The 23,914-nt window shown below is 41.2% G+C and overlaps 1 protein-coding gene across 1 annotated transcript in view; it reads right to left on the bottom strand.

Moving 5' to 3' along the window:
* Positions 1-23,914, bottom strand: part of plppr2b (phospholipid phosphatase related 2b) — a 58,054-nt gene that overhangs the window by 33,769 nt on the left and 371 nt on the right. Inside the window, exon 2 of the mRNA XM_079758766.1 lies at positions 12,690-12,800. Coding sequence (XP_079614892.1) covers positions 12,690-12,800 — 111 coding nt within the window. The remainder of the gene's footprint in view (positions 1-12,689; positions 12,801-23,914) is intronic.

Here is a 23,914-nt window from a genome sequence, read left to right as displayed (position 1 = left end):
TTTAAGCTGCGGCAGACATTATCAGCCTACCTCTCAGAGTGTGATTACGAGGCTCCTTGACAACTGAAAAGTCTTTAATTACAGCAGTGATTTCTTGCTTGTTTTTGTATATCGTTGAAAAGCAAATCCGCTCCACCCAAGAAAGCCAATTTCACAAACTCCCCATCTGCATTTGGCTTTTTTGGCTTTGCAAGTATAGTGAACACCTTTAAGCATGTTTAATTCCTAGTTCACAATAGGCTGGGTGACTGGGGCTGATTTTGTGTTGTAGTTTTTATGGTTGTTTTTCAAATGTCTCTCAAGGTTTACTTTTTTTGATAGCGAGACCCTTGTGTAGCAGATGAGACAGACTGGATTTGAAATAACATGTGAAAAAAGTATTTGCTTTCCCACTCACTATTAAAGTGATAAGTTTTTGGCCATTTATTGCTGGAAACCCAACGCTAATCACAAGTGTCTTCCGACATTTGAGCTGACAAGTAACATAATGTCACTCAGGGGTGACACTGAGAGGCGCTATTGCATTTCAAATATGAAAATTCATCATGATAACTGATGAGTGTCAATTAACCGAAGACAAACGTGTTTAAACATTTTAAATTTGAAAATATATATATTACAAATAAATGTATTAGATTTAATTAAGAGATGGAGTGGCGTGATGTAAGATCTGCCAGTCGATCATGCTCAACCTTTCAGGCATCCTGGCGCTATACTAGATTTCTTACTCGGTTGTTCTTTAATAACCAGGTTGCTACATTTCATTATTGTTAAACGCATCATCCAACTCAAACTAGCTAGCAAATTCCCAATTTATCCTCTGATATAAAGCAACTTATTTAGCAAAGCCCATATGGGCAGGGAGCCCAATATGCTTTAGTATCAAGAAGAGAAAGCAGATTGAAGTGAATCTTTAATACGCCAGGGAAAAGTCAGTGAAATCTCAATTGGGCAACAGTACCTTCGGTCAATACAGATTGGCGTTTTTCTTAATGTTGTTGTAAGGGGGTTGGCTTGAGCTACACAGAGATACTGTAAGAGAAATTTGCCATGAAGTTGGAAGAGGCAGGAACCCCTCTTTCCAGTTTTCCCGCAGGTGGAAGCAGTTGGGCCACAGACAGCTAACGAGCACAGAGAGAGGGAGGCGCAGGCAGCTGCTATTCTTAGAGTCAGGCTGATAACGACGGCTCACCACTGGGAGAGGACTGTGGGAATGGGATCAACATGTTTCCAGAAGGAAGAGAGAGAGGGAGAGGCGGAGAGAAGGAAAGCGAGTGAATGAGTTAGTGAGTGAGGAGGAGAGAGTAGGAAAGAGAGTGATCTTTATGCATTTTGGAAGGGTGTAAACATTTGGTTTGTTTGTACTATCTATCTAAAACGGAGGCCAAGAGCAAGTAACTCACTGTGTGTCTGATGTGTTTTCACATCGAACATTGACACAGCAGTTTCCACATCTTGATGCATTATGAACCAAGTCCTATAGAAAGCCTCCACCACCATCCCACCACTATCAATAGGACATTCCAGCACAATGAAAACAACATTGCACAATGTATGTACTCATGTACTGTAAACAACTCTAAAGTGCATGCATTTCCAATCACAGTTTTCTTATGGCAATCAGGGATCTGTATCAAGAGGGATAAGCACTTGGCAAAAGGGTTACAAAGACATTATTCCTGTCAACTCAGTATGGGATCAGTTACCTCGTAGGACTTGTTTTCTGTTACTATTGTGAGGAAAGCACCAATGAGTGATGACTCCATGAGTGATGAGGAATAAAGCAACAGAGAGACGTGTGACATATACGTGTTAACATCTGAAGCTCAGTGAGGACTGTGGATGAAAGTGACCCTTTTCATTATTAGAGCAAGTGTGCCAACAGTGCTTTATTTAGCACTGCAGTGCTGCCCTGACCCCAAAACATGAAAAGTAAGTCATGTAAAATAGCTCTGTTACTTAGATACAGCGAAACATAACAGTGATTAAGGTGGAAACACAGTAGCCTGACAACAAAACGCATTACTACTGAAGTTGCCAACGTGAATTCAAGTTTTCTTTTAAATAAAAGCGCAACTTGAAACCTAATTCAGAGCATATCTTACTTCATATTGCATATATGTCAAGTCATATAGGGACAAAACATTGGTGGAATGAGAGAGAAGTAACATTGGCCAGCAGTGTGTTAGCAAAAAGGGAGGGGAAATAATTAAACATCATTCAGTACTCGAGGAGTAATGCCTCGTTTTATATGTTAAGACCCTTATTGTACTACCAAAGAAGTGTCGGGCTACTTCTAGCCTTTTAAATGGTTCAAAATAGCGATTTGGTTTTACCCATAACACATGCCCCTATCGTTCCAAGTTTATAGCGTTTTGATAGAATCGGCTAAAAACAGCCAACTCAAGAATGCGTCTCTATGGGCTTTTTTGCACCAAAACTAACGTTCAAACTCCTTATCATACCAAACATATCCCAAATCCATTTTACACCGGATTTATCCTTTAAGCATGAAGATTTTAATATTGATGTAAATCAATCTAGATCTGAATCCAAACAGAAGTCTAAATCGGCCACAAAAAAGCCGAAAAGGCAACTGCTCAGAATCGGTCTAAACAACTTTGATCGTTTGAGGCAGAGGCTATCATTTCAAGATGGCGGCATGGATGACAACAGGGCAGACTATATGTCAAACATATACATATACATAGCATATTTGCATCCGAACACAGTGTTGTTCAACAGAGCAGTGCAGCAGAACCTGCCAACTCATAAATATTCTGTAAGCCTTCGTTATTAAGAGTAATGAGTGCTGTGGATGGGTTGCAGACATTAAGCCACAGGCAAGACATCACTTTGGATCGTCTAAATCAAGAAAGATTAGGTCCAACGGTTGTGCTCTACTGAGCTGAGAAGCCGGTCAAGTCAACCCCGTCGGACGGGGCTTTGACACTAAGTAATATCAAATAACATTTGAACGCTCTCCTGGTGCCGTGGGCTTCAGGCAAGACGTGTAGGATACTCTCTGCTCTCTGGCTGCTCCGGGTGTATTCTTGGGGAATTGGGTTTGGAATCAGGAATGCAGATTGAGCTAAATATTATCAATGATCAGCAGGTATATACTCAAACTATATGTGCGTGTGTGTGTGTGTGTGTGTGTGTGTGTGTGTGTGTGTGTGTGTGTGTGTGTGTATGTGTGTTCAAACACAACAATGTCACCCCAAAATTTCAGATCATTTCATTATTAATTCCTAAACAATGACCAGAAAACCATAGCTTCCACAATGTGATCTCCAACCTTAACGACAGAATAGGTCATTTGAATAGGTGAATTTATCCCCCAATCAACTATTTGAAGAAACAGCACATCATGTATTTCAAGGTCCTGTATGCCAAAACAAAATGGATGACAATCATTATATTCTTATGCTATAATCCATTTGGATGGTACGTCGGTAGGTGCAAGTCGTAAATTGCAAATCTCCCAGCTTTCTTGCGGCATTTCACTGAGGCACGCCCCTTTTGGTCGGTCCCGCTCGCTATTCTGAAAGTAGAGCGAGTTCAGTCCATACAACTCGTCAACAAAAATGGAAGCGCCCATAAAGAGATTTATTTTCTTTGTATTTTTTATCACGTTGGTCATTTAAATGTCGATTTTAAATGCTCTTACACACTTGATTACATTGCTACTTTATGCCGGTCACCATTTTATACATTGCATGGTCTTGCTTTGCGTGCAATACAATGTAAAGTTGTGTTATTTGTTTTCGAGCTTGTTTGCTAAAGAGGCTAATGTAGCTAACAATTACAATAACTAGCCAATGAGAAACAGGAAAGCTACTACGACCAAAAGGGGACGTGCCTCCGCAAATGCCGCAAGAAAGCTGGGAGATTTACAACTTACGACTTGCACGTACCGGTGTACCATACAAATGGATAACACCATTAGTTGATCAAGCAACATTTGAACGCTTTGTCACATCCTGCCCCCTTTGTTAATTGTTTTCATTCCCTGTCATTGTGTTTCCATGATTGTCCTCAATGACCTTAATTGGTTTCACCTGCCCCCATCAACATTCCCCTCCGTGTATTTAGTCTGTGTGTCTCCCTTCCTCTGTGCCAGTTCGTCTTTGTTCTCTGCATCAAGCGGCCAAGCATTTTTCAAGTAATATCCATGGTTCCTGATTCCTGCCTGTTGAACCCCGATTACGCCTTTATCTTCTCCCTGCTGGATTGTTTGCCTGATCAACGTCTGATAACCCGTGAGTAGTAAATATAAGACCCCTGTTTTGGGGTTTGGCGAGGGCACAAGCTTCCGGTCACCATCCAGAAGTGGTGGGGCAGTCGTGAGTGGGTAACACTGTGAGGTGCTTTATACACCCCGTGGGTCATAGCAACAGCCGACAAGTGATCGTAAAAAAGGAAGTGTTTAAAAATAAAAGTTTAAAAGGCTGGAGTTGTGCTCTATCCTGCTTTTGCTTTCAAAACAATGAACACTCGCTGGTATTACGCATCTCAACATGGACGGCGTGTCAATGAAAATAAAGGACATGGTGAGTCAGCCGCCTCTAGGTATGTCCAGCTATCATACACCTCAATCTAACTATTTCTGAGGAAGATGTGCCTCTGGATAATTCTCCAATCAAAAGAACGAGGTGGAGAAGCTCACCGTAACGGTAGGTCATTCAGGCATGAACAAGTTACGAGTTATCCACTGTTTTGATATCAAACTTGAATATTTCATTCCCTTTTTTTTTTTTTTTTTATCAGATAACGCCCCCATCAGCCCTGGAGGCCCACTGTTGAGCTCTACACAGGAACTGACGTCTGCAGACCTCGCACTCTTGGATAACCTGTGACTTCAGTGTGGACCAGTTCACGTTGTCGGATGTGTTCATGAGTGATGACTTCCTATCGATACCATGGAATGACCTGAAGACGATCGTAGCTGCTGTATCTCCTGTTGACAAGGCTGTCCAGACACCATTGACCCTATCAACGTCACAGACACTTTCACTCTAACCAAAAAGCTGAGGTCCCTGAAGTAAACGGGTCAGAACTACCTGGTTGCTCAAAATGTCTGGCTATGGTGTCGGATGGGTGGGCTACGCTTAATATAAATTATAAAACCTTGCATCATCGTTACAAAAAGGACTCACTAATTGCTTGAGCTGTGCGGGAGAATACCAAAGCTATCAGGGAGCTTAAGGCTATTCTCCAAGTCCTGCAAACAAATCTTGAAAAAGCCAAGGTGGCCAAGAGACTGCGTGATTAGGTTGTTATCTGAGTGCCTTGTGTTGATGGTGTGTATGAAAAAATATATATAGGCCTATATAACTTCTGAAAAAATAACTTTTTGAAATGTAACTTTTAAATTTATTTTTTGTTGTTAGGGTTAGGTCACTGTCATTCGTTTCATTTGTAGTGTAAAATATATATATAAACTATATACTATAATTAAAAACATGAGGCCCAGAAAAAGAAAATTCAAGTCTGTAGATGGCAACCCTGAGAGGACCCTAACCCTAAATCCAGAAGGATTAATTTTACCCTAAACCCAGTTTAGATTAAACCCTAACCCTAGCTCAGTTAAGATATTTTAATTATTTCATTTTTTTAATCGTATCAATGCATTTTTAAAGATTAAACAACTTTTTAAACATTTTAAACACCTGTGGTTTTAAAGATCTTGTTCTTTTACAGATTTTAAACATCTTTTTTTAACATCTGTATAAAAATCCATTTGTAAACTGCCAGTTTAGCCTCCTTTTAGGCTCATGATGAGTTTGCAGCTTTTTTATAATTTTTTTTACATTGCGTCCCCCCCTGAATAACTCTGGCGCCCCACAGTTTGAAAAACCCTGCACTAGACCAAGCGGATCAGATGGATGAATCGTCTGGTGCATGTGACAGTGAGTCATTTTATATTTTGTCCTCACGACAAATGAATCCCACTTTAGTGTGTTAAATGATGGGTTGTAGACCTACAAGATGTGATGCAAACACACCATTCACGGGGGCACAGAATAACTGAGTAAGAGAGACTTCTGGTCTAATTTATGTCTTAATCTATGTGGCTTTATTAAAAAATATTTTCAACCTCACTTTACATACAGCAATCACCGCATTTTCTGCAGGAAATGCATTTTCTAGTTAATAATGTAGTTGCAACATTGTATCTCGCTTGCGAAACTATGTATCAACTTGTTTTTGAAACAAGGTTTATTTTTCACATGGACCTCATGTTTGAAATTTCTGTGATAGAAAAAAATACAAGCGGTGTATTGATCTATTTCATGAGGCTGTGCTCAGTCAGCAGCAAAGACAACCAACAAGTCAGCAGGCAACCTGCCATGTTAATGCCCTCATCCCAGCCAATTAGAATCAAGCATTCTTAAACGAAGCAGAATAAAGGTCCTTGCTACACTAACCTTCTAATGCTCCTAGGCTTCCAAAATGAAATCGGTCAATGCGATACGATGATGTGATGTACAAGCCCTATAGCTTAAACACATTTCCCCCGACACATTTATCCTCGGGCTGAGATTTGTGCAGGCATCCCTTGCCAAGGAATACACCCAATTATAGCACAACATGCTCTGTGCAACCAATAATAAGCAGCGATTTCATAAACTGTTTACGGGGTCCGTCCCTGTGGTCTGAACAGGATGTCGGACTACTCTCTCAGCCTTAATGTGTGACGGTCTGTGAGACCCTCTCACACCCAAACTGGAACTGAAATCTTTCTGAATCAATCTTTCCCCCCCCAACACACACACACAAAATGCCTAAGGCTAGTAACCAATCAAAGCGATTTGTTAAAGCTGGCCCTTTGAAGCCAGCCCTAGACAAGAGTCCGGCGATGCATCGCTGCATTGACAGTGGCACCATGAAATCTGATTGGTCAACCGCGAGATGGTGAGATAGAGAGAGAGAGAGAGAGAGCACGAAAGAGCGCGAAAGAGCGCAAGTGTGAAAAAGCGCGAACATAAAAGGGTAAAGCACGACTTATTCACTCTGCATACGCTTGCTTTTATGCCCTACAATACTAAGAGGAAATGGTGTGTAATCCCCTTCAATTTTAGGGTGGAAACTGATAAGGACTGCCTGTCATCATTTAATCCTCAACACATGAAGGGTGTGAGAGAAGAAGAGACTGAAAAGGAGCAGAGAGGAGGAGATGAGAGGGGGCTGTGATGGGGGAGGGAGTGTGGGGGAGTAAGATGTGCACAGTGGGTGAAATGCAACAAGAAAATATGAAAACCACAGCGAGTTAGTGCACACAGAGGCAAATAGCAGCTACGCTAAGGGCACAAGCCCCGTACCGGTAATGCATAGAACCTTTTATTACCAACAGGCAATATTCCTAGTGGTATTTAAGGAACCTATGATGCAACAATAGAAAATTAAGGACAAGGTTCATGTAATCCGTCTGGTGTACCGCCTTTAATCCACATTCTCTCAAACATTTCTCCTGATTGAATGGCACAATACTTCAAACATATAAGAATCAGAGATCATTAGGATGAATGAGGAGAGTGAGGCCTGTCCAAAACACATCAACATGAAGCACTGCATATCGAATTATTATTATAAGAGGAAATTGACATTTTAGTTTTTGATTTGTGTGAAAGAAATCCTACATTTACGCTGTATATTAGAATTCAATTGATCTCTTCATAAATGTTGTCAAGAAAAGTGACAACCTTTAAAAAACCTGGCACCTGGTGTTTAAAAGAGTGAGACCGCCAGTCACTGGGGGAGACAAGGATGCATTACGAACAAAGAGACAGCATGTATATGGACAAGTCACCAACAGAAAGTTAGAGAATATAAAGGAGCGTAGAAGAGAAGAATTTTGGTATTTTGAATTAAATAGAAAACTAATAATGGAACCAAAACTAGGATCCCTAAGTTGGAGCTTTCACTGTAGGTACTGGAGTTGTACTGGCAAGAATTTATGCAAAGTGAAGTTAAATGACAAGAATCTATATTCAAATCTACTGGAACTCACACAAACACACACAAACACTCAGAATCATTAAGGTGTTCATAAAAACTTGATAAATCCAGTTAGAAGACACAGTTATATAAGACCCCTGAGATATGGCTGAGAGAAAAGAAGAGCAGAGGACCATAAAAAACGTCCTTAAAATCCTGAAGTGTACACACACCCACTCATACAACGAGAGTGCATGTCAACTTTTAAAGTAGCCAGGCTGCCCACACGTCTGTTGCACACATGACATGGATGGTCCAGGCCGAGGCAATCTGCAAGGCACAGGATGATGAAATTGCCAGGGCCAGCTCTTTACCCCCAGAGGGAATAGAGGGAGAGAGACATGTCCAAACAGAGAGAGCGACTGAGAGTCAGAGAGCAAGAGAAAGAGAGAGAATGAGCGAGGGAGAGTGAGGGAAAGAGCGTGAGTGTGAAGACATTTTTGAAGGAAAAGAGACATCCATTGATTGATGGACTATGGATAGATGGAGGGATGTATGGATTGCGGAGGGATCAATGGTGATTTATAGATACATAAATATAGGGCGATAGAGTAAATTATTCATCCATAAAGGGAAATTGAAGTGCTGCCACAGCAATTCACATAGAAGATAATAACACACACATTTTACAAAAACACACACAATGAGTGTTGGTAAAAAGGCAGAACATATACTACAAAATAAATATAAATACAAAAACAAATAAAGTTTCCAAGATACAAATTAATAAAACAAGAATAGTAACTCCAAGGCAAGATATTGCTGTATATGTGCAAATTTAATCTAAATCTGTGCATTGCCACTCAGGGAGGATTCCCCTCTCCCTACACAGAGGGGAGTCATCATAGGTGCTATTGCAGTGGGTAAGAAGTCCTCCTGTTACAGTCCTTACTGCAGCGGAGCTGACAGAGCCTCCCACTGAAGACACTGTGAACAGTAGCGTAAGAGAGAGGGAGAAATACGGGAACTCTCTGAGAAGAGAGCTAAGCAAAGCTGCTACAGTACAGATGCATAGCAATGAGAAACAAGCTGTCATCAACCAGAAGAGACCGCCATTCGCTTCCAAAGCTAAACAAAGGAGACATGGAAGCAAAGGAAAGTGCATGAGACAACCACAATAGATTGTTGTTCTAAAACATAGAACAAAACAAGAAGACGGATGAAGAGAGCGACCTTCACAAAGAGAGCAAGCGGGCGGTCGCTCGGGAATACTTCAAAGGGAATAGAAAGAGTTACAAATAGTAATGTCTGCAGCCTAGAGCTATAACAAAACACACCACTAAAAACACAAACAGTTATCGTTCCTCCTGCAGAGAGAGTGCAATGAAGGCAATAAAAACATTATGCAGAAACCTAATGCGTGTAAACAGAGGCTGCGCTTTGATACCAAAGGTTGTTTAAAGTCGAAGACGGAGGAGTGAAATTTAAGGACAATTCTTTACTCCAGAACTGATCAGATCAAAGTCAAGGGTTTTTAAAGGCAGTTTATTTTAAATTGTGCCATTTGAGGTTTTCAAATTTGAATGTTTACATGGACCCATTTAGGAAGATGGAATAATACTGTACAATGTACATGAGCGGTGGGCTTTAACATGTTAGCACTGGAACTAGCTAATTGGACTTTCCGACGTTAATTAGGCCGATTAATTAAGATTTAAGGAACAACCAAGGCTGTGAGCATTTCGCAAGGTAATTTAAGGATTAGTTAGAAAAACAAGACAGTCATGGGAAAAGTAAGAGAATAGGACTATATATACAACTGAAGGGAGTTTGTAGGACTCTATCAAAATCCTTTGTGGTGAACAATGCTGTTACTCAGAAACAGCTCCACGCACGCCTCCACCACAGCTTAGCGGCGCTAAAGTGACAAGAGAGTAATTACCATTGTGCGACATCTTGATCAAACCAGTCAATTATCTATAGGCTGTTAAACTCAGAACAGCAGATCATTTAATTTGCACATTTCCATAAATGAAAGATCTGTTTGATGAAGGGGACAGATGAAAAGGTATGCCATGATCTTCACAAAGGTGCTGTAGCTATTGTTTGTGTGTAATTTGTTAGAATTGCCACAGCCATCAATCAGCTCTTGAATTAAATGGGCTGTGATAACATCTGTTTCAGGTTGATTGTGCCTGCCTCTGCATTAGCCAATTTAGATTTTGGATCTTCTATATCCATCTTGCCTGTCAATCACAGATGCATGAGAACTGAACAACCCATTGAGAAGCGATTGTTCAGTTCTCTCTCTCTCTCTCTCTCTCTCTCTCTCTCTCTCTCTCTCTCTCTCGCTCTCTCTCTCTCTCTCTCTCGCTCTCTTTACAAGTCCCTAATATTACCTACAGTAGCATCAAGCCAAGAAGTTTAGAGATATTGGCAGCGGAAACTTCAAGATACTATAAGTTATTTGTGTCTATAGAAATTATTTTCTAAACCCAAGACTGAATAACATACTATTACCCTGTATTCAACAAACTTAGGGAGGTTAATGCAAAAGATCATGAGAATGTTGTTATTATATGTTACTTAAAAAGTTCTTTCAATAAAGACTTTTTGAGTGAACCAGGGAGGGCATTTCTTCTTCTTCTTTGGGACTAAATAGGCAAACAAGTTTTTGTGGGGCCACCTGTAAGTTATGTTCGCTTTGCTTCAGACAAAAACTCAATTTCAAAGGTTCATTATATAAATATATTTATATAGATCATCATGACAAATTAATACCGCTGTCGATTGATGATGTTCTTTAAAAACATTTTTTGGAGTAACATGAATTACTAATTTATTCTTCTTCATTGGGATGTACCAGAATGACAGGTTTTTGTAGGGCAACACAGACGTTTATATTTGCCTCTGCCAAAAAATCTGTTCCAAAGGATTATATATATATACACTTTGTTTATCAAAATAATCAGGACAAATGAAAACCGCTTTAAAGTTTTTTAGACCATGATGTAATCAATAAAGTAAAAGTCAGAAAAAAATATTTTCAAAAGACAACATCACTTCCTGTAAACCTATCACTTCCTGTAAAGCTACAGGAAGTGATAGAAACACACATTTCATGGGGTCTTAGAATGACTTGGGAGTAAGGTAAACAGCTGGTCTTCTGCTATATGATTCAGGGCATAACACTCTACTCAATTGATAATTTCGGAGGCTATAGACCTACAGGATGTTTTGTAATCAGTAGGCGACCTCGGGTTCATGGATTTTTGGGATGGAGCTGGAGACCTGGGGACTCTTTGATGTGAAAGAGGGAGTCAGGGAAATATTTGATAATAAATTTAGAGTCTGTAGCTCAACAGATAGCAACTCACAAAGCATCATCTGCCATTAAAACACTTTGAAAATAAAAGGTGTTGCAATCATTTAAACTAAATACATTGGAAAGAGGAACTTGGCCATTAGTCCCATTGCCATCTGCGTGACTTGGGAATGCTCTGTGAAAATCTTGAGTTTCTCTGCAAAAACAGGCAAAGCAGCATCACTCTAAGCCTTAGCACCCGATCCCAGTGGATCACAGACCCAGTTGGTGTGGATCCTAGTCAGGCCCTAGCCATCTTGAAAGAGCACAAAAAGGGGAATGCCCTCCAATATAAGTAGTATCAGAGTATATAGGAATAAAACACGCCACGGCCTGAACGGTTCCTGTGCATTACTTAACATACGCATGTTGGATCAGTGCAGGTTGTAGGTCTTTTGAAGTTAAGGCTTTGTGCATCACTTACTGTACGGCTAGAGACCCCAAACTGATAATCTTATGTATCCTGGAGGCCCTCCTTAATATAAAACCAAGAAAGACCCCAGGTTTCTAGCTCACTCACAAGTGTCCTTGACCCCCTTGACCCCCTAATAGCGTCACTTCCTGTTGAGCTATAGCCTCCAAACCGATCATTTGAGTAGAGCTTAATGCCCTGATTCATATAATAGACAGACATCTCTATCTTACTCCCAAGTCATTAATCTGTGCCCTCATGAAGAGTGTTTTTACATCCCTTCCTGTAGGTCTACCATGTTATACAGGTCTTTTGAAGATCTTTTTGTCTCCCTCTTATTTATTGATACATTCACCCTTCAAAACCTTTGAAGTACATAAGAAGTTTATATTCAAGGAACCTTTGAATGAATTTTTTTCTGGGAGAAGCAAAGCGATCATTACCTCCCGGTTTGCTCCACAAAAACAGGCTGGCATATGATCCATTGGCCATTCAAAAATGAAATAACACCATCAGAAAAAGGAATTTATCTTTCATGAGTAACGTGTTAAACCAAATGCATTCATAAAATTAACCTTTGGAATGGATCTTTTGGCGAAAGAAAAGAGAAAATAAACTTCTGAGTTGCCACACAAAAATACAACGGCCTAGTCTGTTCCAAAGAAGGATATTATGTGAAACAATTCAAATGTTTTCTTTGACAGAATCATCTGTTACGTAAAGTAACACTTTAAACTACTCAAATCAAGTACCATAAGTAAGTTCCATAACAATGACCATGGCAACGGTAGAAAACGATACATTTACTAAAAATCATAACATCATATACACCCAGTGAATGAATTTTAAAAGTTGTTTGCATCTTATGATGACATCTGATATTTCTATTGAACTGGTCATGTTCAACGCAGATGAAGCTGATTGATCCATGGGCTGGATCCTGGCAGTTGAAACAACATAAAAGCAGCTCACCTCCACGCAGAGGAAGCAGGGGACGATGTAGGTGCTGGTCTTTTGCAAGTCTCTCTCTGAGGGCTGGCTCCTCAGGGCACGTCCCTGTCCCGTCTGATGGTTCTCAGCCATCTGCAGAATCAGTTTGACACATATGTCACACATAGATCTCTGTTACGGCTTCCCCAGAAGTCATGAATGTAAGTGTGTACACTGTAAGTGTAGAATATATTTGTTCCATTTTATTTCAAAGGGCTTCACATGCCCACACAGGCCCAGTTCTTGCTATATGCAGACTTTCCAGTTGCATGGCTCCCCAAATCCACCAGGGGACCCCAAAGGTGCAAGGGAATTTATGTTTATATATATATATATATATATATAAACCAGCCATATTTTACTTTTCTTTAAGCGAGTGTTACAATGAACGGTTTTGCACATGAAAAGGGCCACACCCTGCAACGCTATACTAAGTATAACAGACGTAGCCATCAAAATCAACCGCTGCCCAGACAGAGCTCCAAACACCCACACAAACCTTGCTGCTCGGGTCCCTTCATCATGTCTTCAAAGTGCCTTGGAAAAGGTGGTCTTATTTAAGAGAAAACGCCAATTGATGCCAGTGTCATTATTTATGTTTATTCTGTGGAATGGCACAATTTAGTTAACATTCATTGTGTGTAATGGCCTTATTTATTGCATGTTTATAAGGTATATTGTATATGATTACCTTTATTTCTATTCTTTAAGGGAGATGTTATAAAGCAGATTCGGTAACTCCTGTACATTTCCAGGAGTTTCTTGTTGAAGGGGAGCCCCACATCACAAAGTTGTTAATAAATATCTTTACTAGCAGTCATAATTTGTATTCCTGCATACAATTGCATTGGGGTGCATCATTATCATGGATCATGATGGCTGAAGAATAATATCAACATGGATCATGATGCACCCCATATCATTTGAAATAACTGTTGGCTGTATATGGCCCCCAGTAAGTGTTCCTCCACCAACGGCGCCAACCACGTGTCCCTCCACAGACTATGCAACTCTTTACCTCACATCTTTGTTGTACGCATCGAGTTGTACGACCCTAGACATTGTTTAATCATAGACAATTTAAAGAAGGACAGCATTTGGAGGACAGTAAGTGCTGTGATTGGAGCTTCAGGTGAGTTCAGTTGAAGTTTGCCAATGAAAACATTAACATCTCAACAACACAAAAAAATATAACCAATATAACCACGATAACAATAGTGTGGCTCGTTTTGCCAACACACTCAAATGTATCAAAAGTTGCCTTGGGTCATACCACGCCCCCCTCCTTCCTAGAAGTCTCACATTTTTTTAAATCGTATAGTGTTCGAATTCCTGCTGAAACAACAATTACACTTGGTCTTTAAAATAATAGATTTGGTCTGCTAAACTGACCTGATTGAGTGGCACTGCATATAGGCATGGAGGAACCAAACAAGTTATAAGTGCCACATCCATCCATCGATCCATCGATCTATCTATACGTCTGTCTGACTCCATATCTATATTGATCGTTCTGGGCCTGTGAAGCCTTGCAAGTGTTTCATTCTAATAAGAGGCTATAGGGTTGACTATTTATGTAGGGTCTGACAAGGAACAGGGAGTGCATACGCCTGCCGCCTTCCATCTGCAGTGAATAGGTCAAATCCATCACTGGAAAAGGTCTGCAACAAATTCAGCCACAAATTAAATATAGGGTTTGTACATCAGAATGAATCATAGGATTTTCTGTTGCTATGTCAAACCCAACAATGACTCCCAATAAATATATTCATTGCTAAACAATGACTAAAATATCATACCACTAACATTATACTGTAACTAACATTAAAATATTATTGCTTTCTTATTTGGGTGGAAGAAGTGGCTGACTAAACCCTCAACAACATATCCATATAAACACACACACACACACACACGCACACACACACACACACACACACACACACACACACACACACACACACACACACACACACACACACACACACACAGAGAGAGACACACACACAGGTGCCAGTAAACAATAAAAAAAAAACCTCTGGGGAAGGAAAAGGTGCAGGAAGGAAACAGAGTGAGCGGTAACACACGGCCAGAAATGATCAAAAAACCCAAAAGCTGTGGCACAGGGAGATGAGAGAGACTGAAAGCCATGAGGCAGCCATTTTGGAGATCCGTCAGAGGCTCGAGTCAGGAACGGAGAGCCTGTCTCTGCTCAGCAACGGAACTGAGTGAACAGCAACCACCAGCACCAGTAATCCCCCAGCTGAGCTCCACTTCAGTTCAACTGTTGACTTAGCCCTGGAATCAAAGCAGGCGAGCAGATGAATGGGACGGCAAAAGAAGAAACTGAGGACTAATTAAGAACAGGGGTGGAGGTAGAGCTGGGAGGGCAGCCATCTATCATGCCCTCGTCTTCCTGAAAAATACGGCCCTATTTCCTCTGATTCCTGCCTGTGAACTTTATATTTCTGAGACAGGTTGAAGGCACTTTTTCGCCTGTATTTGGGGTTGAAATATGAGTTTCTACTCTACTTTCCTTTAATACTTTTTAGAAATTGGGTTTGCTTGATATGAAGAAATGATTGCTAGCATCTAGCATGTTCATTGCCCAGTCGTGCAGTTTTTTATTCAGGAACTTGATTACATTTTTCTTAGTAACTGTAATTTTTATTATGGGCAAAAATGGAGAGGTGATTTTGAAGGTTTTTAATTTCAGGGGAATGACAACGTACTTAAGCGTGTTCCAGGGGAAAGTCAAAGGATTTAAGTGTGTTCATTCAGACTTACGCTTGGTTTCATCAATCGGTGGCTCTTTTACATTAATCAGTGCCCACCTTAGGGGAGTCCAAAGGATTATCCCTTCTTTTTAATGCATGCTTAGAGGCAGTTCAGTAATTATTGCTACATACGCATTAGACAGACAGCAGACATCTTCAGGCCAATTGTGGACTCACAGATTTTGTTTTGATTCTGGCCTAAATATTCACAGTGAGTGAATTCAATGACTAATGCATGATTAAAATGGACAGCATAGCTTTTCCCAGTGTGAAATACACTGGGCACTATTATTTAAATATTCAAATAGATTAATTTGCATTAAAACAACACATATTTCAAGATGTAAATCTTCAAAGAACGTTTATTTAATACTGAATCAAGAACCCTGCCAGGACAATATAGTCCTTCCAATAGTTTTTTTGAAGAATATTACAATTTCCAAGGCATCCTAGCTACACAAAAAAGTTTTTCCTTGAAAAACAGAACTACATTTTTATTATCAAAACCTTTGAACATTCAATACCCAATCTGCTGTAGCTATATAGTGAGTTGAAGTGATTCAACTAAATATATGTTGACTGGTTGAAATAAAATTGGTAGGTAGATTTTACACAACAGCTACAGCTGGTGAAGGCTTTTTTATTTAATTTTATATTTTATGGCAAATGGAAAATTATTGCATAGAATCTTGAGATGCATTATGGTAAAAGTGTAAATATATACTGTTGTGCTGTGACTACAACGATATACATAATCACTATGTCTCAGTCTAAAGAGATATAGTGATGATGGATTAAAATATTACAGTAAGAGTTGGAGGAATATATTCAGCCTCTTACTCTCTAACGCACCGACACGCACACACACACATGCACACTCGCACACACACACACACAGACACACACACACACACACACACACACACACACACACACACACACACACACACAGACACACACACACAACCAAATGCACACACACACATAGCAAGGACCAATTCCCCTGCATTTAAGTGCATTATTTATTCATGATGTGGTTCGTAGACCTATCTTTGTCCCTCCCTCCTCCGCTCGTCTGCCTCAGAGAGGCAACTCAACACAACTTGGTCGCACAACAAGCCTACATTCACATGCACACTCAACACAGAACTCAAGCCCCCTGCCCCGCTCATTCCCTCACACACAAACACACGCACGCACCCACACAAAGTACACTGCAATTAGGTTCACTGAGGCAAATCTGGCATCTTACTCATTCTCCTTTCAAAGTCATGTGCATCCACAGCACTTATATGATGTCAACAAATACATGAAACATGCCATTTCTCAAAGCCACACACACACACACACACACACACTGATGATGTCACACACACACACACACACACACACACACACACACACACACACACACACACACACACACCTACTGATGATGAACCACATACTGCTTTCCTTACAGTCTGCCAGCCTCATTCCAACAAGTGCGATGTGATCTAGATTGATCTTGTAGGCTACTGTATGTGTTTGTGTGTATGTGTGTGTGTCTGTGTGTTAAGAGAGAGAAACAAAGAGGGAGCAATCAAGACGTGATGAAGAGACATAGAAAGGGAGATAGAGAGAGAAAGGATGTCTATGCCGCAGGGTACAATGCTGCTGTAGTGCTCACTAAAGTTCAACAATTCAGGTCATGAAGATGGACTCTGCCTTATTTCCTATATTCCTCACTCACGAAACACACGCATACACCACTAATCCAACTCACTGAACTAATCCACCGCATCCCCCCCCCCCCACCACAACCAGAAACCCACACACATTTCCACAGATATCTGACAATGAAACAGACTCTCATCCAACCTGGCTAGAATGATGATGAATCCTCACCTTCAACGCCTGAGTGACTGGTGATCTCTGTGCTGTGTTCCCCTTCAGCACCTTGCCATCCTCCCTCCTTGCTTTCTCTATCTCTCTTTCTCTCTTGCTCCAGCTTGGCTGGCTACGCTCTCCCTCACTATGCGCTCCGCTCTGTCGCTCTGTTCGCCGTCAAAGCCGCGAGCCGCGCACTCCTCTGCTCCTCTTCAGCGCGCCCCCCAATTCTCTTCTCCCCCCCACCCCCCCCCCCTCCTTCCTCGGCGACAAGTGTGAATAGGGGGACAGCTACTGAGCCCACCTGCCTGCTCCGCTGTCTGTCAGCTACACCAAGCCGCGGTCCCCTTCACCTCCTTCCAGCAGAGCGCTTCTATAATGGTCCTCTCCGCTCCGTTTTGCACACCCACTGCTAGGTCGCTAAGCTAACAATGATGATCTTGAACAGCACTTCAATGTTAATTAGTCAACTGACGGGAAGATATGTAGGCGCTGGAGAAGAAAGAAAGGGAGGGAGAGAGGGAGAAAGAGAGGGGAGGGGAGAATTGGGGCTGTTGGGGGGGGGGGGGTAGCACCTCACAGCCCAGCTGTCTGTGGATATGAGGGGGAGGGAGAGAGAGAGAGAGAGAGAGATAGAGATATATAGAGAGATATAGAGATATATATATAGAAAGAGAGGGAGAGAGGGAGAGAGAGAGAGAGAGAGAGATAGAGATATATAGAGAGATATAGAGATATATATATAGAAAGAGAGGGAGGGAGGGAGAGAGAGAGAGAGAGAGAGAGAGGATGAGAACAAGAATATGAGAGACTAATAGATGTGTGAACGATAGAAAGAGTGAAAGTGTTCAAAGCGCCTGGGAAAATTCAATCAAAGAATTAAATGGCAGGAGTGGAGGAGGAATAGAAAAGAGCCCTGGTCTGTGTGTTAGAAAGGATTGAGCAAGAATGGAGGAGAGAGAGAGAGCAAGAATAGAATGTATGTCAGCGGACGAAAAACAAGAGCAGCTAACAGTCTATCTTAGGAACCAGTTTTCCATCGACCATGTGTGTAAGCCGTGTGCGAGTGTGTGTTTGGGTGCGCGTGTATCCGGAACAAGCTTATGTGTATGAGTGAGTGTGCATGTGTGCATTAATCTGTGTTATGGTGCTGCATGGACAATGCGTGAAAGATCTCAGGTATTTCTGCAGTAAGAGCCCCCACTGCAGCCTGTCGGAGTTAAGGACACATGGCCAGGCGGGAAAGTGGAACGCACCCAGCCCTATGTGGGTCAGAGGCCTCAGGTGCAAGCTCCCCAGCTTATAATGTGTATGTGTATGTGTATGTGTATGTGTGTGTGTGTGTGTGTGTGTGTGTGTGTGTGTGTGTGTGTGTGTGTGTGTGTGTGTGTGTGTGTGTGTGTGTGTGTGTGTGTGTGTGTGTGTGTGTGTGTGTGTGTTATTGGTCATTGGGGTATGCAGGCACAGAAGCACTGTCATTTGTGTTCATCAGGATCCACATTCAAACTTTGAGTCATCTGTGTTTGCGTGTGCGTGCGTTTTTTTGTAATACGCCTGTAGATTTCAATTGACGATGTCCTGCTACTACAATGACATTGCAGTAACCAGGCCAAATCCTCTCTGGGCTGACTCTGGAGCCTCCAACAGAAAGTGTGATATCATGGTGTCCTGAAATTGACTACATGAGATAAAAACACAATCCCTCTAATGTTGACACTGCCAGAAACGCCTTTGTTAAGAGATAGGACTGGAGTCACGTGCTGGGGACTTGGGTCACATGACGTGATGAGGAAAATTACCCTTACGCATAATAGAGAGCACCAGTGATCGTGATGGAGACACATGCATGCATCAAAACAAATTTTGTACTTTTCGCCGTATGGGTAGGAGATTCATCTTTAAACTGGTCCAACTCACCATATCTAAAGTCAAACTTGAAAAGATTAATCTTTTATTAACCCCACAATATGCTGACTTACAGCCCAGCTTTTCAAAGCTCTCTGAACTGCAGGAAAAAGTCCAATGACCACTCATGTACGAGTGGTGCTGTATTTTCCCTCTCCATTTGAGAAAAAAGGGTAATATCACGACGCTGTCACAGTGTCAAATAGTTCCCATGGTAACTCAGCATTCACAGAGTAAAGTGGCAGGCGAGGAAACATACAAGCAAGGACCCACACACAAACACACACTACACATGCAAATCAGTGGGCATTAAAACTAAGTGCTCTTGCTTAACAGAATCCTCCATTGTTCTCATAAATTTACTTTACCCTTTACCACCACTGTCCCTCAGTGTAAAGCGACTTTGAGTCCTAGAAAAGCATTATATAAGTCCCATTTATTATTTTATTAGTTTCCGCTCAACCTCTAGTTGTAATTAAACCCAGAGCGATAATGTGGAAACCCCATTCAATAATGTAACAAATATCTGAGCACATAATATAATAACATTTAGCCTATAATGTTACAACGTCTAACATTTTGGTTCACCTATTACGTAATGAAGCAAGCATAATAATTTCCTCCTTACGTTATGAAGCAAGCATAATAATTTTCTACCTATAAGTGTCAGGATCCTCGTATGGACTGTTGTTTTTGTCTCCCCCTACCTGTTGTTTCTCTGTTCACCTGTCTCTCATTGGGTATTGATTGGTGGAGTATTTAAACACTGCCCTTTCTGTTCAGTTTGTCAGATCGTCACGGTACTGTTTGCTACCTGACTGCCACGTGAGTGAGACTAGCGTGAAGATCTTTAAAGAGAAGCTATAGTTTACTGTTCTTCCCGGTTTTGAACCCTGCCTGTTTTGGACTAAGTCTTCTGCCTATCGGTTTTGGATCTCTTGCCCGTACCTGTCCGTCTGTATCTGTCTGCCTGCCTGCCTGTTTACGAACCCTGCCTGTACCTGGAATCTGATCTGCCTGCTGGACTGTTTGGGAATAAATCCTTTTTGATCTGCAATTGATTCCCACTCTGAGTCGTGACAATAAGCTGTTTTCACACATTTTTGCCACATATGTATATCAGGAGAGGGTGATTCACATTTAATGCTTTATATGTGGATATCGATGTTGTTTAGAAATCAGTAGAATCAATTGGGGTTTAGGGGGGTGGGCTTGCAAGGGGCGGGATATGACGTAGGGTCTAAGTTCCCCAGAGGCGGAATTAGTGTGGCCGCTGTCACAGTAGTTTGTTTGACCATAGACAAAATTGAGGCAGAACGGGCAGAACTCATCGCGATCATCTTAAATGTTGCTAAAATGATGCATCATATATTCCGTTGCATCCACAAAATCTGAAGCATCGGTCGATGAAAGATTGGAGCATGTGTTAGAGACAAATAGAAGAAACGATGGAGAAGAAAGGCGTTGCGAACTACTGCGCTACCGGAGAAAGAGCGTATTTCTTCGCTTCATTACCCATAAAGCGAACACTTGGACAAATGTAGCTGATTTCTGTGTTTAACTGAGAAAACAGGGAGTGGAATGATGGGACCTAATGTTCAGCTGACTGTTGTCAGTATGTATGCGGTGTGTGTGTATGCGGTGTCCTGCGCTGACTTTTTCTTGAAACGTCTGCGTCAGCGCACGCGTGTGTTTGTGCGTTTGTGCATGTGTGTGTATGCGGTGTGTATGTACATACGTGCATGCATGCGTGCGGTGTATGTGTGCGTTCGCGCGTGCTGAGTGTGTGTGTGTGTGAGCTGCAGGCTGCTTGGCACATGCGCACTGACCAACTTCAGTAACTTGTGCAACAGACCTGCTATTATATAGTAGTATGATTATTATTCTAAATTATGTTTATTCATTAGTACCAATTATCATAAAGCTCTCAAATCTATGACAATAATACCTACTAATACCTAGATTACTTCCTGGTCTGACAATCATAATGATAATCATTGTGATAATACATTTTCCCACTTGGTCATTTATTATGTTTGTTTTACCTACCATCCAAAGCTCAGGGACACAAAGTCACTTTCCCTGTGTGACTGTATGCATTTAGCTACCATTACTGAAGAGGACATGTTTAAGATTCTCTCCTCTTTCGGTGTTATATTTAGTTCTGCATTCTTTGTTGTAATAAAATATGACACTCTGCAACTTGCCTGCAGCATATAAAAAGTCGAGGATCAGTACCAGCATATCTATATACAATACATCTTTAATCTTGCATTCTCATCTACCGGAGGTATGCGGCTTATAAGTTTAAAATATTTAATGTCGCACCCATAGGGTAAATAAAAAGTTCCAGTACTCATTAAAGGAGAACTGAACCCACTATTCACACCTTTAAAAAAACTTTTTTTGGTCATTCTGGGGCATGGCTGTAAACTTCCTTTCCTTTCAAAGTGGAGGACAGGTATCAGATCAACGCCTAATCAGCAGATGACCTGGTAACCATATCAGCCAATAAGAGCATTAAATAGCAAGTGTTATTTGATGGATACCAACTGCCAAGCAGTGTTAGGTTGCGGTAGGAAAGTAAAAAAAAGTATGTGCTATGTCATTTCCTAACCTCTTTTCTTGACCTCAATGGAAACGTCATGTGGTCAGGGAAAGATGTGCTGGAGACATCATATGGACTCAGGTAAACACAACTGTGATGCTAAGAGAATCTGATTGCACTTAAAGTAGGCTACGCTACATCATTATGCTGTGTTATGGACCTACGCCTGCCTTGATGAAACTACAATGTTCCGAAGATGGACTATTCTTAGATACTTGTCCAGTGTGTTCCTACTGCATTGCAGGCTGTACAAACTCGGACATCCCGGACAAAAAGACCACTTAAGGCTGGATTTTAATAATTATTTTTAATAAAAGGCTGCCATTCACAAAAGGGAAATTAAATAGTTGTTAGATTGACAATGGTTGCTCACTCTCCCACACCTGTCTACCCATATTTATGAACATAGGTCCCAATTTGTATGATTGCATGAAAATAATTTTCGTCTCATTCTGTGAACGGTCGATTTGTACATTACTTTAAAGGTCCCATGGCATGAAATTTTCATTTTTCTTACATTAATATGAGTTTCCCTAGCCTGCCTATGGTCCCCTAGTAACTAGAAATGGCGTAAGGTGTAAAACGAGCATTAGGTATCCTGCTCCGCCTTTGAAAAATGAAAGCTCAGACGCTCCGATTTCGAATTTGGCCCCATATATCGTCAAAAGAGGCCAAGTTAACTCCGCTTTCTCTACCTTGCCCGCCCAAATAATTTGCCTCCGAGGCACCACCGCCGTGGGGCACCCTCACCCTACACCTTGGCCCGCCTCTAAAAAACGGCACGTCTGTGGAAAGCTCATTGTGGGACTGCCTCGTAGTGGCTGTAATATTGCACCAAGGCTGAATTTCTTGAACGCCTTCAAATACTGTATTAAGGGCCCACTAACACCTATATATTAGCATCCATAAAGAAGCATGCCATGGGACATTTAAATGATCTTGCCTTAAGGTATTGTGGGACGGCATTAACTCATTTCCTTTCGTTAGGTATTGTCCAGTGTACCCTATGCTAAATGACATAACGAAAGGAAACATTGAAGTACCTTTCCTTATTATTTAGAGAATTAAAACAACTCGTATCCACTAGATACTAGAACGATTATCCAACCGCAGCTAGGAGTTAGGTTGTCTTTAAAAGTGTTAATAAATAGGGGCATTGATTACTTTCTTCTATTTCTGTACCTCTAACCGTCAGTCTCAATGATGCTACGAGGCATTGAAAACATGCACAAGGAAATATATTAAAATGAATACATTTATAATGTCTCTCATGGCCTCTCAGAGGACCTTCACGCACACTGCATCTTTTTTACTCAAGCGTTGAGAAGCTTTTTATTCATGACTTTCCGTAATTACTTCCATTGAAATATTGGTGGCGCAATTACAAACACGTTTGCAGCGTTGACGAATAATTAATACGAAGCGGTCACCGAGGTAACGTTACAACCTCAAAAAAAGTTTTCAAAGTCAGCAAGGTTAGCTACCCTGGGGATAAATAAATAAATACAGCATTCGAACTGAAGGTTGGTGTGTTGGCCACACACACACACACACACCCACACACACACACACACACACACGCACGCACGCACACACACACACACACACACACACACACACACACACACACACACACACACACACAACATACGCACACACACACACACACACAACATACGCACACACACACACACACAAACACACACACACACACACACACACACACACACACAAACATACATAAACATACATACACACGCAAACATACACACTTATGTAAGCATGCACTTATATAGAGACAGTTTAGGCTAAATGCACATGACAGCAACGTCGTCTCTTGCTGAACTACATTATGGAGAAAGAAATTGATGTAGAGAAGAGAGGGAATATTGTGGTGTTACTAATATCAACAAGATAATTGAATTACCAATGCAAACAGGGGTTATTTATTTATTTATATATTTAGGTTTTTATTTCTGGTTGCTATCCAAATTTCTCCGTCTCTTTTCTTGGGAAATAAAAAGCCTGGATGGATTTACAGCCAGCCC

This window comes from Pollachius pollachius (genome assembly GCF_949987615.1).
Source record: "Pollachius pollachius genome assembly, chromosome: 2".
Classification (NCBI taxonomy): domain Eukaryota; kingdom Metazoa; phylum Chordata; class Actinopteri; order Gadiformes; family Gadidae; genus Pollachius; species Pollachius pollachius.
Note: the sequence above shows the minus strand (reverse complement) of the source record. Positions and strands in the feature narration are given on the sequence as shown.